This window comes from Truncatella angustata, assembly GCF_020726525.1.
Source record: "Truncatella angustata strain MPI-SDFR-AT-0073 chromosome Unknown BKA67scaffold_1, whole genome shotgun sequence".
Classification (NCBI taxonomy): Eukaryota; Fungi; Ascomycota; class Sordariomycetes; order Amphisphaeriales; family Sporocadaceae; genus Truncatella; species Truncatella angustata.
This window is the reverse complement of record NW_025763381.1, coordinates 4,387,704-4,403,378: the sequence shown is the minus strand read 5'-3', so window position 1 is coordinate 4,403,378 and position 15,675 is coordinate 4,387,704. Positions and strand designations below refer to the sequence as shown.

At 50.2% G+C, this 15,675-nt stretch overlaps 5 protein-coding genes across 5 annotated transcripts; 3 read left to right on the top strand and 2 right to left on the bottom strand.

The window, feature by feature from the left end:
• Positions 1–1,486: 1,486 nt before the first annotated feature.
• Positions 1,487–5,416, top strand: BKA67DRAFT_44457 (carbamoyl-phosphate synthase L chain, ATP binding domain-containing protein). Its single transcript, XM_046096883.1, has 6 exons — positions 1,487–1,726; positions 1,780–1,841; positions 1,929–3,654; positions 3,711–3,733; positions 3,791–4,061; positions 4,132–5,416. The coding sequence occupies exons 1-6, from the start codon at positions 1,576–1,578 to the stop codon at positions 5,259–5,261; spliced, it is 3,363 nt and encodes a 1,120-aa protein (XP_045964354.1). The 5' UTR covers positions 1,487–1,575; the 3' UTR covers positions 5,262–5,416.
• A 1,499-nt stretch (positions 5,417–6,915) lies between these two features.
• BKA67DRAFT_597992 (uncharacterized protein) lies at positions 6,916–7,842 on the bottom strand (the record flags this gene model as incomplete). The annotated part of the gene is made up of 3 exons (XM_046105306.1): positions 7,488–7,842; positions 7,403–7,411; positions 6,916–7,321 (listed from the first exon to the last, which is right to left on the bottom strand). Coding segments are annotated over exons 1-3 (438 nt in total), but the record flags the coding sequence as incomplete, so codon positions are not given.
• Positions 7,843–8,082: 240 nt separating this feature from the next.
• On the top strand, positions 8,083–8,741 carry BKA67DRAFT_530337 (60S ribosomal protein L11; the record flags this gene model as incomplete). Its single annotated transcript, XM_046099227.1, has 3 exons — positions 8,083–8,085; positions 8,160–8,301; positions 8,365–8,741. 3 exons carry the CDS (start codon positions 8,083–8,085, stop codon positions 8,739–8,741), a joined length of 522 nt encoding a protein of 173 aa, XP_045964352.1.
• An 808-nt stretch (positions 8,742–9,549) lies between these two features.
• BKA67DRAFT_44391 (uncharacterized protein) lies at positions 9,550–13,582 on the top strand. Its single transcript, XM_046096882.1, has 2 exons — positions 9,550–13,010; positions 13,060–13,582. Exons 1-2 carry the CDS (start codon positions 9,702–9,704, stop codon positions 13,378–13,380), a joined length of 3,630 nt encoding a protein of 1,209 aa, XP_045964351.1. The 5' UTR covers positions 9,550–9,701; the 3' UTR covers positions 13,381–13,582.
• A 354-nt stretch (positions 13,583–13,936) lies between these two features.
• On the bottom strand, positions 13,937–15,313 carry BKA67DRAFT_653419 (DnaJ domain-containing protein; the record flags this gene model as incomplete). The annotated part of the gene is made up of 1 exon (XM_046106364.1): positions 13,937–15,313. The coding sequence occupies one exon, from the start codon at positions 15,311–15,313 to the stop codon at positions 13,937–13,939; it is 1,377 nt and encodes a 458-aa protein (XP_045964350.1).
• Positions 15,314–15,675: the final 362 nt, after the last annotated feature.

The following is a 15,675-nucleotide window of genomic DNA, read 5'->3' as shown; positions in this document are numbered from 1 at the left end:
TGACACAGTTTCTCGGCTCCAGTCTCCGAATGCTATTGGCATGTGCCGTGATAAAGCGGATCAAGACCGATCGAGTCCAGATGATGGTTCGACTGTCTTCATGTCCATGATATGACACGATTTGCTTCAGACTGCGGCGTACCTCTCAGCTAGGATGTTGTTTGAGCATCGGCTGTAACAAATATTTTGGCTTTTGAGGGCTCAGATGTTTAGAGTTCGGTCTCCAAGACTTTTGACCCATATGTGCCAACCGCTTGGTATGTACGAACGGGGGGGTATGCCATCTCTATCAAGCAGGGATCCGTCGACTACAATACAAGACTTGATAGGAAAATCCCCTCAAACTAAAAAGGCCGTCCACACAAGATGCTCGGCGTTGCTTTGCGCTGCATCAAGGTAGTGAGCCCCATTGCCGCCAGGTCTCTAAGTATTGCTCTGGACGGACTAAATAACCTGGAAGGGTCCTTGCGCGCCTAGGAGGGTAAACCTACCTTTCTCTTGGTACTCCTCCTCCTCCTCGGGGCTAGCCTCTCAAGTGTCAAACCATAAGACCCCTTCGATCCCCCTCCTCGTTCGCACCGGTCCTGTTCACTTGTCCTTATCACTCCATTGTCTTGCGTAATAGTCTTGCTGAACTCCTAGACCGGGCGCATATCTATTGCCGTTGTCTATCTGTTGCGGTCCAGAGGTTTTCCGGGACTCACTACAACAAGAGGGTTTGTTGTTGGTTGCGTTTAAAAGCACAACTTACAGCGTCCCGTCCACTCGACTTATCAAACTCCAACCCCACGTCCCTAATCCCTACCTACCTGTCCCACGGTAAGCGACAGGACGGAGCTACGGAGCTTCTTCAGCCCTTGGGTTCTAGTGGCTGTTACGTCAGTGAGACAACGGAGCTCTCCAACTAGCTCTTTCTTATTGTGCGCGCGCGCTGATTTGGCTGTGCCAACCACCCAACAAAAAGCCGAAATATTACGCTGGTCGGCCTGGTGAAGTCGTTGAGTCGAACTCTCCAATATCCGATCCCCTGATTACCACTATATGAGTGTTTTGAGCTCTTCGGTTTCTTCCAGAACCTAGAGTTTCACTGACCTCGAAACTCCTTATCGAGCTTCACCCCACCTTAATCAGTCCTAGCTCCTTATTGAGCGAGCGCCAACAACCCCTCGGCTGTACGCATACGCATCAAGACCAAAAGAAATAAAATCAAAATGGCCGAAATCCCAGATCTCAAGGATCTCAAGGCGGCCAAGGAGGCGGCTGGCGACGACACCGAAGATGTCTTCGAGGAAGGCCAGGCTCCTAAGGAGGCCAAGACCATCCACCATGTCCGAGCCAACAGCACCATCATGCACTTGCAGAAGCTGCTGGTAGCCAACCGTGGCGAGATCCCCATTCGTATCTTCAGAACGGCTCACGAACTGAGTCTGCACACCATTGCCGTATTCAGTTATGAAGATCGGTTGAGCATGCACAGGCAAAGTACGTTGTCCCTACTTCCTACAGACCTCTGGCGGGGTCATTCGGGGGCTGGCTCGACGAGATGGGAAATCCGGAAAACACGTCACAAATTGAATGCTTGTGCTGACAATCGGTTTTCCTACAGAGGCCGACGAGGCATATGTCATCGGAAAGCGTGGCCAGTATACACCAGTTGGTGCTTATTTGGCTGGTGACGAGATCATCAAGATTGCTCTGGAGCATGGTGCTCAGATGATTCACCCGGGTAAGCTTATTACACTGCGTTGAAACCAGTCACGAAGTTAACTCATGGTGCAGGTTATGGTTTCCTGTCGGAGAACGCAGTGTTTGCTCGCAATGTCGAGAAGAACGGACTCATTGTAAGTGCTGATTTGATCCCCACTCGTATACAATCGATACAACCTAGCGACTTTGAGCCAATGGCACTGACCCATGTGCGCGTATAGTTCGTCGGACCTTCACCTGATGTTATCGACGCGCTCGGCGACAAGGTCTCTGCTCGTAAGCTTGCTATCGCGGCCGACGTCCCTGTCGTCCCCGGAACCGAAGACGCTGTTGCTACGTTCGAAGAGGTGAAGTCGTTTACCGACGAATATGGCTTCCCTATCATCATCAAGGCTGCCTACGGTGGCGGTGGTCGTGGTATGAGAGTGGTTCGCAACCAATCTGAACTGAAAGAGTCCTTCGAGAGAGCCACCTCCGAGGCCAAGAGCGCTTTCGGCAACGGCACAGTCTTCGTTGAGAGATTCTTGGACAAGCCTAAGCACATTGAGGTTCAATTGCTTGGTGATAACCATGGCAACATTGTCCATCTGTTCGAGCGTGACTGCTCGGTACAACGCCGACACCAGAAGGTCGTAGAAATTGCACCTGCAAAGGATCTTCCCATCGCTACCAGAGATGCCATCTTGGCCGATGCTGTAAAGCTTGCCAAGTCGGTCAACTACAGAAACGCTGGTACCGCTGAGTTCTTGGTGGACCAGCAGAACCGCTACTACTTCATTGAGATCAACCCCCGTATCCAGGTCGAGCACACAATCACTGAGGAGATTACCGGCATCGATATCGTTGCCGCTCAAATTCAGATCGCTGCTGGTGCTACCTTGGCGCAGCTCGGTTTGACGCAGGACAGAATCTCTACCCGGGGCTTCGCTATTCAGTGCCGTATCACCACTGAAGATCCCGCAAAGGGCTTCCAGCCCGATACAGGTAAAATTGAGGTGTACAGATCTGCTGGTGGTAACGGTGTCCGTCTTGACGGTGGCAATGGTTTCGCTGGTGCGGTCATTACGCCTTACTACGATTCCATGCTGGTCAAGTGCACATGCTTAGGCTCCACATACGAAATCGCGCGCAGGAAGATGCTCAGAGCTCTTGTCGAGTTTCGTATCCGTGGTGTGAAGACAAACATTCCCTTCCTGGCTTCATTACTTACACATCCTACCTTTATCGACGGCAACTGCTGGACTACTTTCATCGATGATACCCCTCAGCTCTTCGATCTCATGGGCAGTCAGAATCGTGCTCAGAAGCTTCTTGCCTACCTCGGAGACGTGGCCGTCAATGGCTCCAGCATCAAGGGACAAGTTGGCGAGCCCAAGTTCAAGGGCGATTTCATCCTACCCGAGCTCCTCAATGCAGATGGTTCAAAGCTCGATGTTTCCCAGCCCGCCACTCACGGATGGAGACAGGTTATCCTCGAAAAGGGCCCCAAGGGCTTTGCTAAGGCTGTCCGCGAGAACAAGGGCTGCTTGTTGATGGATACCACTTGGCGTGATGCGCACCAGTCTCTTCTTGCTACGAGAGTACGAACTGTTGACCTTTTGGGCATCGCCAAGGAGACTAGCCATGCTCTCTCTAACTTGTACTCTTTGGAGTGCTGGGGAGGTGCTACATTCGATGTGGCCATGCGCTTCTTGTACGAGGACCCCTGGGACCGTCTTCGCAAGATGAAGAAGCTCGTGCCCAACATTCCCTTCCAAATGTTGCTGCGTGGTGCCAACGGTGTTGCTTACGCTTCGCTACCCGACAACGCCATCTACCACTTTGTCAAGCAGGCCAAGGAGAATGGTGTTGATATCTTCCGTGTCTTTGATGCCCTGAACGATATTGACCAGCTTGAGGTCGGTATTAAAGCGACACAGAAAGCAGGGGGAGTCTGCGAAGGAACAGGTTTGAACTCACTTCCTACACTATTCTCAAGAGACATTTGCTAACTATATTCGAAGTTTGTATTTCTGGTGATATGTTGGTAAGTTGCGCATCCATACCATACAGCAGTTCCCGCAATAGCTAACCCCTTAATCAGAATCCCAAGAAGAAGTATAATCTTCAGTACTACTTGTCACTAGTTGAGAAATTGGTCGCTCTTGATATTGATGTTCTTGGTATCAAGGATATGGCCGGTGTCCTCAAGCCTCGTGCCGCAACCATCCTGATCGGTGCGATCCGCGAGCGATACCCTGACCTGCCTATTCACGTCCACACTCACGACAGTGCTGGAACCGGTGTTGCTTCCATGATCGCCTGTGCTCAGGCAGGTGCCGATGTCGTGGATGCTGCCACTGACAGCTTGTCTGGTATGTCGCTGATGCCTCTTGTTTTTATTAGTACCATGGCAACTTTTACTGACTCTTGTTCGTGAATCAGGCATGACTTCGCAGCCCAGCATCAACGCCATCATTGCCTCTCTGGAGGGTAGCGAACACGATCCCGGCTTGAACCCCGCTCATGTCAGAGCTCTTGACTCATACTGGGCTCAACTTCGTCTGTTGTACTCACCCTTCGAGGCACACCTGGCAGGTCCTGATCCTGAGGTCTATGAGCACGAGATTCCCGGTGGTCAACTCACCAACATGATGTTCCAGGCCCAGCAGCTCGGTTTGGGCTCTCAATGGGCTGAGACAAAGAAGGCCTACGAACATGCCAACGACCTTCTCGGTGACATTGTCAAGGTTACTCCTACCTCCAAGGTCGTCGGTGACCTCGCTCAGTTCATGGTCTCCAACAAGCTATCTCCAGAAGATGTCATCGACCGCGCCGCAGAGCTTGATTTCCCTGGATCGGTGTACGAATTCCTCGAGGGCATGATGGGTCAGCCCTACGGCGGGTTCCCGGAACCCCTGAGATCCAGGGCCCTCCGTGACCGACGCAGGTTCGACAAGCGTCCTGGCCTCTACCTCGACCCTGTCGACTTCAAGAAGTCTCGCACCGAGCTTGCCCAGAAGTGGGGACAGGTCACGGAGTGTGATTTGGCTTCATACCTCATGTACCCCAAGGTCTTCGACGACTTCAAGAAGTTCACTCAGAAGTACGGTGACTTGTCCGTCCTGCCCACGAAGTACTTCCTGTCTAGGCCTGAGATCGGCGAAGAGTTCCACGTTGAGCTTGAGAAGGGCAAGGTCCTCATCCTTAAGATGCTCGCCATCGGTCCTCTGTCGGAGAACACTGGTCAGCGTGAGGTGTTCTACGAGATGAACGGGGAAGTACGACAGGTTACTGTTGATGACAAGAAGGCTTCCGTCGAGAACGTGTCGAGGCCGAAGGCCGATGCCAGCGATAGCAGCCAGGTTGGTGCTCCAATGGCTGGTGTTCTTGTTGAGCTCAGAGTCAAGGCTGGTTCCGACGTCAAGAAGGGCGACCCACTTGCTGTACTCAGTGCCATGAAGATGGAAATGGTTATTTCCGCACCGCACAATGGTAAAGTCAGCGACTTGCAGGTCAAGGAGGGTGACTCGGTTGATGGTAATGATTTGGTTTGCAGGATTGCCAAGGCCTAGAGAGCATAGTCAGTGAAGCTGGGAAAAGCGTTGAGGCTTGAGTTAATTAAGAAGGACATTGCAGTACTATGAAGATATGATTACATTTGTTCTTATTCCGACCGACCCTTTTAGACTGTCTGGTTTTTGGCGTTTTCCTGGAAATAGTGATACCGCATGTTATTGTCATGATAATCACGGCTGGGGCTTCTAAGTCTTTGAGGTAGTGCGGAGGGACAAGTACGTCAAAGAAAGATCGGACAAGATGAGACTGGCATTCTGGCGAGGTAAACACAGTAGTATATTATTTACTATAACATGCTTGATTACCTAATGGACATTTTGGGAGAGTATGTTTGTCTGCCGTTGGCTTGACAAGTTGACTTTATTACTTACGACTATTAGTGACGCCTCTGTACAGGCTGTGTGAGAGCATGACGTTAAACTTAGATGGACATGACGACTTTATGGCCTCTGAGAAGAGGTGTACTCTAGGAAGAGCTTTAATACAGCAAGAGGTGTACCCCAAGAAGAGGTTGACTCCCGAGTTCTTGTAATATTTATAATACTGTGCTCGTATTACTAATTATGAGGATCTCTACAGAAATTGACAACTAGAACAGGCTTGTTTGCGCTGTGAGATACCTGTTTTACGTAGGGGGGAGTATCAGAGAGCACTGTAAGAAAGGTTAGAGGAAAGCAGGAGAAAGTATAATCAAGGCAAGAAGATAATCGGAATAGGGAGAAATAAGAGAAACAATAAGGAGCAAGAAAATAAGGTAGTGATTCTGTTGAAAGAGCTTCACTAGTTTTTAGCTTGCAATTCTATGGGAAGTAGCTCTCCCGTATAGTACAGTCCGTCCACTGTTTAAGTCACAACGATAGCGATAGCGGCCCCAAAGGGAGATGAGCGAAGTAGCGTTAACTTGACCAGGTATAAGCCAAGTGCAATCCAAGCGCTCTTGTGTGGATCAGTGCTCCGAGCAAGATTATGGGGGGTGGTAGCATCTAGAGCGCCAAAATTCGACCAAATATTGCCCTCCATGGTGTTGTTACCTTATTGTGCTCCACAGCTCTGCCCATTTGTATGTTGTCTGTTCGTCTAGGGGCCCCAGATACGAGGACGCATGATAGTTAGCCATTTGTACCTTCACGTGTAGGCATTGTTACAGAAGACAAATAGCTGATTGCAAGATGGGCAGTTGTGATTGTGCAAGGCCATCATTTCTCCATTCTCATTTCTTGTTATGGAAACATAGTCGTCGGGGCTTTTGACTTGTCGAAGCAGGGGCACCTCTTTTGACTCCTGCTCGCTGCTTTGGTGCCATCTGCACAACATAACAAGTCTTTCATCCTTGGTCGCCGACGGTGACTTTCACATGTCTCTCTGAGGAGGAACCAAATCGCCTCCAACTCAACTCATCCCCAAAAGTAGACCCCTTGATTGTGTAATATCTTCCATGCGTACTGTCTTATCTGCGACCAGGTGGGTTAAAACCCGGGGGAGGAGCGCCGCCTGGGAAACCTGGCGGGGGGTTAAAGCCTCCTGGAGGAGCAAAAGCCCCAGGTGGAAAGGCGCCACCAGGTGGTCCTGGAAAGCCTGGGACAGGAGGTCCACCTCTGCCAGGGAAACCAGGCGCACCTGGAAACTGGGGAGGGAACTGTGGGGGAGCACCAGGACCAACACCAGCAGCAGGACCGGCCAAGCTCGCAGGAGCAGCGCCACGCCCGGCAGGTCGAGCCACACCGGGGCCGGATGTGAGTGCGGAGGGAAGACCGCCGGTTGTGGTCTTGCCAAGTCGTGTGCTGGGATCTTGTGGGGGAGGCGATTCAACGGAGAGCGAGACGATCTGGGCGCCACGGACAATGGTCAAGCCAAGAGTGCGCTTCTCCTCGGTCTCGATGGTTTGAGTCTGGGGGGTTGATGCGCCGGGGGCGGCAGCAGGCTTTGTCGTCTTGCGCTTCAGCTTGCGAAACTCCTCGGTATCTGCGAGCACAAGGTTCATGTGCTTGTCGAAGGCGAGCATTTGGCCAGTCATCTGACGACCGTCCAAGAGAGTTACTCTCATCCGGTAGTTGATCTGCAAACGAGTTAGTAGATGGGGTCGCGTAGTGATTTAGCGATGGCGCGTCGCTTTGGGTGAAAAGAAAGAAGCACGTACGTAACCGGCCTGTAACAACACGTCTCGTCAGCCTGCAATGTCAACCTCGAGATATACGAGCGGTATGATGGGGGGGAGCACTCACCATCTTGCCCTGTTTGTTGGACATGCTGTCTGGAGTTTGCTCCTTCAGGGAGCTACTCTTTTTTGATTTGCAAAAATTGGTGTTTGACTTGATGAAGTCGTGTTACTTCACGAGCCTCTGCGCGAACTCGGTGGTATGGCTGTGTGGACAGAATACCTTCAAGATCTCGACTTGGTATGAAGAAGCAGAGGCAAAGGTCGAAATATGTTATGCTGCAGTAGTTAATTGAGGCGCAAGGCAACGCTTCTGATTTCGAGGCTGAAAACGGGAGCTCGAGCCACTTGCCAATTGGAGAGCTGACATGCAAATTCCAATGCGCTAATAAAGCTCTAGCTGGGCTAAGCCTTTCTTGCTCTAGCGCTGTTTCCGCCATCTCCATCTCGTCCCCGACCTAATTCCTCATCTCGACATATGGAGAAAGGGAAGGGGCACGGGCCATACCCACAAAGAGGGTACCCAAACCCTCAAAATTGGCTGTCTCTCGATTTGAGTTGAGTTGAAACTTTGGGCATCGCGAACTTTTTTCGACCGTCAGTCCATCGATCATCAACGCAGAACCCACCTCCCCGGTTCTTACTAACAACAAACAGCCAAGATGGTACGCCAGAAAAAAGATCACTACCGTCGTCATACGAAAATGACGAATAGTCGAAATGCTAACAATTGCGACAGTCGTCCGACAAGTCCCAGAACCCCATGAGGGAGCTCAAGATCCAGAAGCTCGTCCTCAACATCTCCGTTGGTGAATCTGGTGACAGATTGACCCGTGCCGCCAAGGTGTTGGAGCAGCTGTCCGGTCAGACTCCTGTCTACAGTACGTTTGCCCCTCTTCTGTCCCCGTTCACCCGTAGCTCTTCTAATATTCTCTTTCCAACAGGCAAGGCCCGCTACACCGTCCGTTCTTTCGGTATCCGTCGTAACGAGAAGATCTCTGTCCACGTCACTGTCCGTGGCCCCAAGGCCGAGGAGATTCTCGAGCGTGGTCTCAAGGTCAAGGAGTACGAGCTGCGCAAGCGCAACTTCTCCGAGACTGGCAACTTCGGTTTCGGTATCTCCGAGCACATCGATCTCGGTATCAAGTACGACCCCGGTATCGGTATTTACGGTATGGACTTCTACTGCTGCATGACTCGCCCTGGTGAGCGTGTCAGCCGCCGCCGCCGCTGCAAGGGCAAGATCGGCGCCGCCCACAAGATCCACCGTGACGAGACCGTCAAGTGGTTCAAGTCTCGCTTCGATGGTATCGTCCGATAAATGCCTCTCGACACTTTTCGGATAGCGCTTGGAAGGTGAAGGAGTAAAAAAGAATACCATTATTGAGGTCATGAACACGGCGTTGGCTGGATGGCATGGGTTGATTTTTCATTGCGGAACCACCTGCATTCCTGTACATCGCGCGAGAGCAGTACGCCTTGTATATGTGCAAGCGTCAGCTCGTCAGATCAGCAGACTTAAATCAAGTCAGCTACGGCCTCAGAGACCGACCGGCATCTTGCCGGCTTTACCACATTTGATTTGGCCTCTCGTGCATTGATTGAATTGACTGTTATTGCAGAAATGCATTTCTTCCAGTCACAGTGTCTTCTTGCAACTCTGCGTCTTTGGTATGGTGAATGATAACATCCTCATGAACGTCGAGCGCCAATTCTTGGCAAGAATACCTCGCAATACTAGTCATGGAAGCCCAACGAATTCAGGTATTGTGGCACGTCAATATACACCACTTGCTGATCCACATGGCCGTCACGACGTTTACGACGCGGGAACAGTATCAGTCCAAGTTCCGGGTGATCCTGGCCAAGTAAACTCCATTGCCCAATCGGAGGAGGTGAGTTCATGGCTTACCGTGTCGCAATACTCGGAGTGCCCTACGGTGGAGGGTTTGGGGAACAACCTGCGAGGTTCTTGAATATGTATGATTCAATATGCTCTTGCTTGTACGGATCATTACGAGCATTGCCATGAGCGCTATCTGGTTCAAGTTGTCTGCTTGCACTCCCCATAGCAGGGTACGCCCCTCAGTTTGCCACCGAGGTTATATTTGGTTGACTACCAAACAACTGTCGTATTTTTGAGATATCAGGAAAGTCTGATGCATGTAAACTGGGCAAGATGTCTCTCGTGGAAATATGTCTTTGAGTGCTATCAAAGCTCGAGCAGGAAGTCACGGATGAGTATGGTGGGAGGTGCGCCTTCCTCAACTCCCTCCCGTGCATGCAGAACATCTCAAGTTTTCCTCAATCATTTTCTCTCCGCACACTACAACATCAAGTTCTTGAACTCTGTACACTCTGCACACTCTGTGGAGGGAAATCCGGCCACACTAACTGCAACACAAAGCACACTATCTCGCAAGTAAGCACTTGTCAAGCATATAGATCTTTCCTTCCAACTTTCCCGAACAATCCTTTGTTTAAACCATTTGCGCATACCCAAAATCCTAGCATGCCTGATCCTGGAGGAAGTCAAAAACAGGTCGTGTGCATTGGTGGTCGCTGGGTACTATCCCAAACCCAGGGACTACCTTTGATCGAACCACCGGGCGACCCAGAGCCGTCCAGACTACCTCGAGTTGCTGGCTATGACTCTATGAGCAATTACACGAGCCCTGGACAGGATGATTCGTCATCACTATGTGGCACTCCTGGTGGTGGTTCCGGATGCTCAACCACAGCAAACGGGACCGGGCATGACACAATCTCACCTTCCTCCACACGACGTAGTCCTGATCATCACGATACCATTCCAAGGGGTCAGCTACATGACAACAATGACATACGCCTAACACAATCGCCCCTGGATGATATCATTCCAGAGCATCTAGACTCGCTTGAACATGACCACGAGGATGTGGACTCTCCAGAACACTTGGCACGAAATAAGGATTTGGATGATGGCTTCCAGTCTGAAGATGAATCCGATTCCAGCGTCAGAAGCGAAGGTGCAGAGTCCTACCATCCCAGCGACACAGAAGCTCCCAACAGCAAAGTATCTGCAGCAATGCAAAAAAAGCGATGCAAAACTCAAGCCACGGGAAAGGGTGAGATACATGACGTTCCTATCAGAAAGAGTGCACGCAAAGTTCAAAGTCGCAAGGATGTGCCCATCACGAAGACAAAGCAAACTGCCGGCAGCACACCACCTGCGCATGTGCAAAACTTCCAACAGGGCACTGGTGCAAATCGTTTGTCTACGCGCAACTTAGCACAACGGCTGTACGAGCAGCGCGCTGCCCAAGCATATGACCACTCGGAGATCGTCCCTGAGAATCAGGTCACTCAGCCCTCGCCTCCAAAACTTACATCAAAGCGAGTGGCGAAGCCTTCCTTTCTTGAAGCCACAGCCCCCGTTAATAAGTCTCTTTACAACGTGTTTATGGATAGAAGCAAAAGCGCCTTTACCTCCAATGGCAGCAAAGCCCCCCAAAAAGAGTCGAAGCATCCAGCGGCCCAGACTGTGCTAAAAAAGCACACAGGCGCAGACTCAGACGATCCATATGATTTTGAAGAGTCCCCAAACACTTCCACAAAGAAACAATCTGCACATCATGCAAATACAGTTACCAGAACCCATGCATCCAGGTCAAAACCAGAGGCTCAACGTAACTCCACCAAGGGGAAAGCCGCAGTCACCGGTCGTAGCAAGGTTTCTAAATTTCAGGCGCATAATGTCTATGACCCATTCGATATCGAGGACCCTACAATGGATGAGCAGGAGCAGCTTCCAACAATGACAAGGAGGCAGGGTCTTGTACAAAACATGAAGACGGACGATGGTCCAAGCAAGCCTCCACTGCGTGTTGCCAAACCTTTGGAACAAATAACCTCGAAACTCAAAAGGCCTCTGCACGAAACCACAGGGGCACCACGAACTGCAGGACCACATTCCAAAAAGAAGCGAAGTCCTGCTATAACTGAATCCTCCTCAGAGGAAGCACCGGGTCCAACGGAACAACCTCCGATTGAGAGAAGGAACATGGCCAAAATCATTCCTTTTGATCGCCAATCTAGCCCAATCAAGTTGCAAAAGCTTAAGAAGAAACCTAATACTATTGAAAAAGTTTCAGAGTCCTCCAATAATCTGAATGTCGATGGCAACATTGCTGGAGCTGGTGACGAGTCTGCTTATCTCAGTGTAGAGACAGGAGCAGCACCTTCCCTTGGAAAAAACACCCATGCAAGCCCGCAAAGTCATTTCATTGAGCCGCAGGAGGCAGTAGCACCTGTTCTGGGGCGACTCCCTTTCCGCAAGCGTGGTGTACTACCACACGCGGCTGAAAACGAAAAGGGAGGAAACAAAAAGCCCCTTGCGCAGAATGATGTTCCTGAAAGTCTCGAAACCAATACGCACAAAAGAGGAACACACCGAATTGCTCATATCGACGCATTAGAAACGAAGAAGCGAAACGCTCCAGACACACTTCAAACGTCAGCTCGTTCGGTGGAGCAGACAGCACCAACACTGCCGACCGCTCAAGTAAACCGACAACTATCCATCAACGATACAGGCAGTCCCAGCTTGGTTCCTGACAGCGCTGAAAACCAGCGACATGGTAAGCGTGGAGAAGCATGGGAAAAAACCCTTAAACAATCATGCCCCATCTCACAGGTAGCAGAAAATGTGTCCTCACCTGCAGAGAACAACTCTGCACCAGCTCAAGGGCAGATGCAGGATCTCCCGTTTGCCAATAACAATCATCACAGTCGTGCTCAACTCAGACAAGTAAATTTTGTTGCTTTGTCATCCAGACAAATCGCCGAGTCGCAGTCTGTACATGATACATGTGGAGATATACCTTCCAATCAAGCCTTGCATCTGCAACCACAAGGTCATGATGAAACAAGAAGGGCTGCAATTCCAAGAACGAGTTACATTTACAACTCACATTCGTTCGAGTGTAATAATGGCGCCAACCAGGGAAGGATACACGATGACCGGGATGATGTCTTCTCTACTGAACGACACAATCCCCAGCGGCAGCAATCGTTGTTTGAGGGAAGGTTAAAGCAAGATTCCCAAACTCGAGTCGAGACTGGGGTCGCTGGACTCCATCCCAAATCTAATGCGTTCGCCCAAAATCTTTTCAACAGAGTCGATCTCCCTGAGGTTTCTGCTGAAGCGAGCGGATATCCGGGCGACCCCATGGTACACAGTACCGATGGACACCGGAAGCACACCGTAAAAATGCACCCGAAGTCTTACAGTTTCTCTCAAAAGCTATCTCAGCGTGAGGCTTTCGAAAAGGGTGATTGTTCCAGCGGGCCGTATGCAAACCTAGGGCAGCAAATCCAAAACCATGGATTCCGCAATTCCCATCGAAACACAGCTGGAGGTAGTCGCCAGGGGAACATCCTTGACGATAGATATCAACTCCGCCAGAATGGCGGAGTCGAACTCCATAGACCAGAGAAACAGATTCCTCGGGAGGAAAATATTGATCAGGCGTTCAATGTCCGTCGCTGGGAAATGGCTGTTGACGACACTTCACGAAGTCTTATTGACACCATGCACAGCGTAACAAATGTATGTCCAATATCGCAAATAACAGTGACAAATTTCTAATGTGTAATAGTCACTGCTTCGCCATCTGTTTTCAAGAGAACAGGCCGTGAAGGGAATTACCAAGGAATACAAGCAAAACGGTCACAAAATAGCCGCAAAGCTGTTGCTGCGACAGAAGGAAGACATCAACGATGTGACTGTTGACTTCAGGAAGGATTTTCACAGACTATTCACCGCTTATGATGATGCGTGCAAGATCACCAACGGGTTACGAGACCAGCTTCTATCGAAACGAAGGAATTTAGATGTCATATCATCACAGAAACGACAGCGCCTTGAATTGGTAAGAGATTGCATCAGCGCAGCTCGAAACCAGTTGAAGGGTATGTGATAGTAATTGCACTACTTGGTACAAGAGGCGTAAATCCGTGTTGCTTTACACAGTGAAGATTATTAGGGGCGAAGTTGCGGATTGACTCGGACGCAATGAAGTCTTACAGATCGCTACAGGTACAGGAGCTCGCAGGTTGACAGAAAGTTAGTAGGTGTGGAAGGGGCGTGGAAGATCTTTAGCTAATTAGCATCATTACAATCGATACTTGTTTGCCAATATCTCTTGTTGCCATCGGCTGTACAAAAGAATTAACAGGATAGAGCCACGTAGTGAGCTTTACCAATTCTCCCGAAAATCACTACAATTATGTAATACCAAGTCATCAGAGAAATGAGAATAAAGTTTCAAATTTTTGCGTTGCAAGTTGAAATCTAAAACTTGATTCATGTAGTAAAGTTTCTGAGTATAGATTGTTGCTACAATTATGCTTCAGTCCTGCTTCACGTATGGTGACATCTTTAACTTGAAGAATATATCATATTGTAATTTTCTGAGAAACATGACTAGTTCAAAACAGTAAAACAGTTGTTCAGCTCGCGTGCACTTAGACCTTTCACACACATAAATCAAAGCCAAGATATCGACCGACCGTAAAGGCGAGCAGTCGAATAATCTCGTCCTTGTAACAGATCCAATGATATTCTTCGCCGAGTCTGTCCAAAAGCTCAACCACACCAGTACGTACCCTCACAGCTGTAACTGCACTCTTGCTGATGATTGTCCGTACATACAGTGGTATCACGACTTCAATCTCGGACTCTTCAGAAGCGACATCCACCAAGGTTTTGAGATAATGCCGCGCACGATGCCAGTTACTCTGACGAGACCCCTCCTTGGATCTTCGCAGCCCCGCATCTCGAGCCTTTCGTGTTTGCTTCCCAGCCGCATCTCCCTGCTCCCTTGCCCCTTTTGCGCGGACACCAGCCTCGCGCTGGCGTTCAGAGCTGCTGGCTTGAAATTTCAGGAGACAACGATGATATTCACTTATATTGGCGGACTGCGCAATATTTCTGTCGTATGCGCATTTCAGTTCGCTTGATAGTGTACCGTATGCGTCCGTGATCATTATCATGTTCTCCAGGGCTTTCGCGGCAGCTTCTCGGCCATGTGCCTTATCGGGGTGGTTCATCTTGACTGCCCGTCGGTAGGCTTGCTTGATCTCGTCATCGCTTGCATACGTAGAGATATTTAGGACTTCATAATGACTCGGCTTCGGAAACACACGAGTCAGCCTCGGGAAAGCCTTGTGGCATTCGAAGAGAATGCTCAACATTAGGAATAAGCACAACAGGGCCGACCGGAGAGACACATGGCTATGCTTGGTAGGGGTGAATCCCGATTGTTGATGGGGTGCCTCGCCGGGATCGAGCGTTGGGCTGGGTGCGGCCATGGGCGCAGCCTCAGCCTCGTTGCCGGGCTTTTGAAGGGTAGATTGCGTCTCGGGAACAGGCCTAGCACTGGTGGCCTTTTCGAAGACGCTTTCGGGCTGACCCAGTACCTCCGTCTGTATCTCGAAGATCTGACCACCAAAAAAGAGCTTCTTACCTTCGATGGGAAGGCCGATTTCCCTCATGAATGCAGGGAAGCCATTTCGCGCCAGGAAGGCTACCACTTCCTGGATCGTCGTCGTAGTCGTCACCTCGAATCCGTTGAACGTCAAATAACCGACCACGTAGCTGTCCGTGAGACTTTCGTCATGCACTGCTCTCTTCGTCTCATCTCTCAGGACCCCGTACGCGTGCTCGAGATCCTTGAAGCGGTCTTCGTTGGCCGCGCGCGTCTGATCGTCCGAGACGATCGACGCGAAGTTGTTTGGGTGGCACTTCCTTGCGAGACCGCAGTAGGCCTTCCGTATCTCGGGCGCTGAAGCATCCTTACGGACGCCGAGATCGTCGTAGTGGTCGGGGTCGACAGCAAAACAGACGGGCATGGTTTTTCTTGGAAACAAATGGCACTGATCTTGGCTGTACTTTGTGGTAACTCTCAGTGAGTCTCCATCCAGGCGCGTGGTCTGGATGACTACACAGAATCTTTATATCTTGCCCATCAAAGGATCATGGTATAAGCGTTTAGTCCCCCCACCACAAAGACATTTGTTCCAACACCCGTCATGGCAGCTTCCTTATATCGAAATTTGGACAGTAGAACAATAGAACAACTCGGGACACATCTCGGCTTTGTGCACGGTGAATTCTTTATCTGCTAAAGCTTCTTACTACCAGAATGGGCAAAAGATTTTGGCCAAACACGGGTAAGACTGAGGGTGTCTGATCCTTGTTTTCTTAAGTTTTG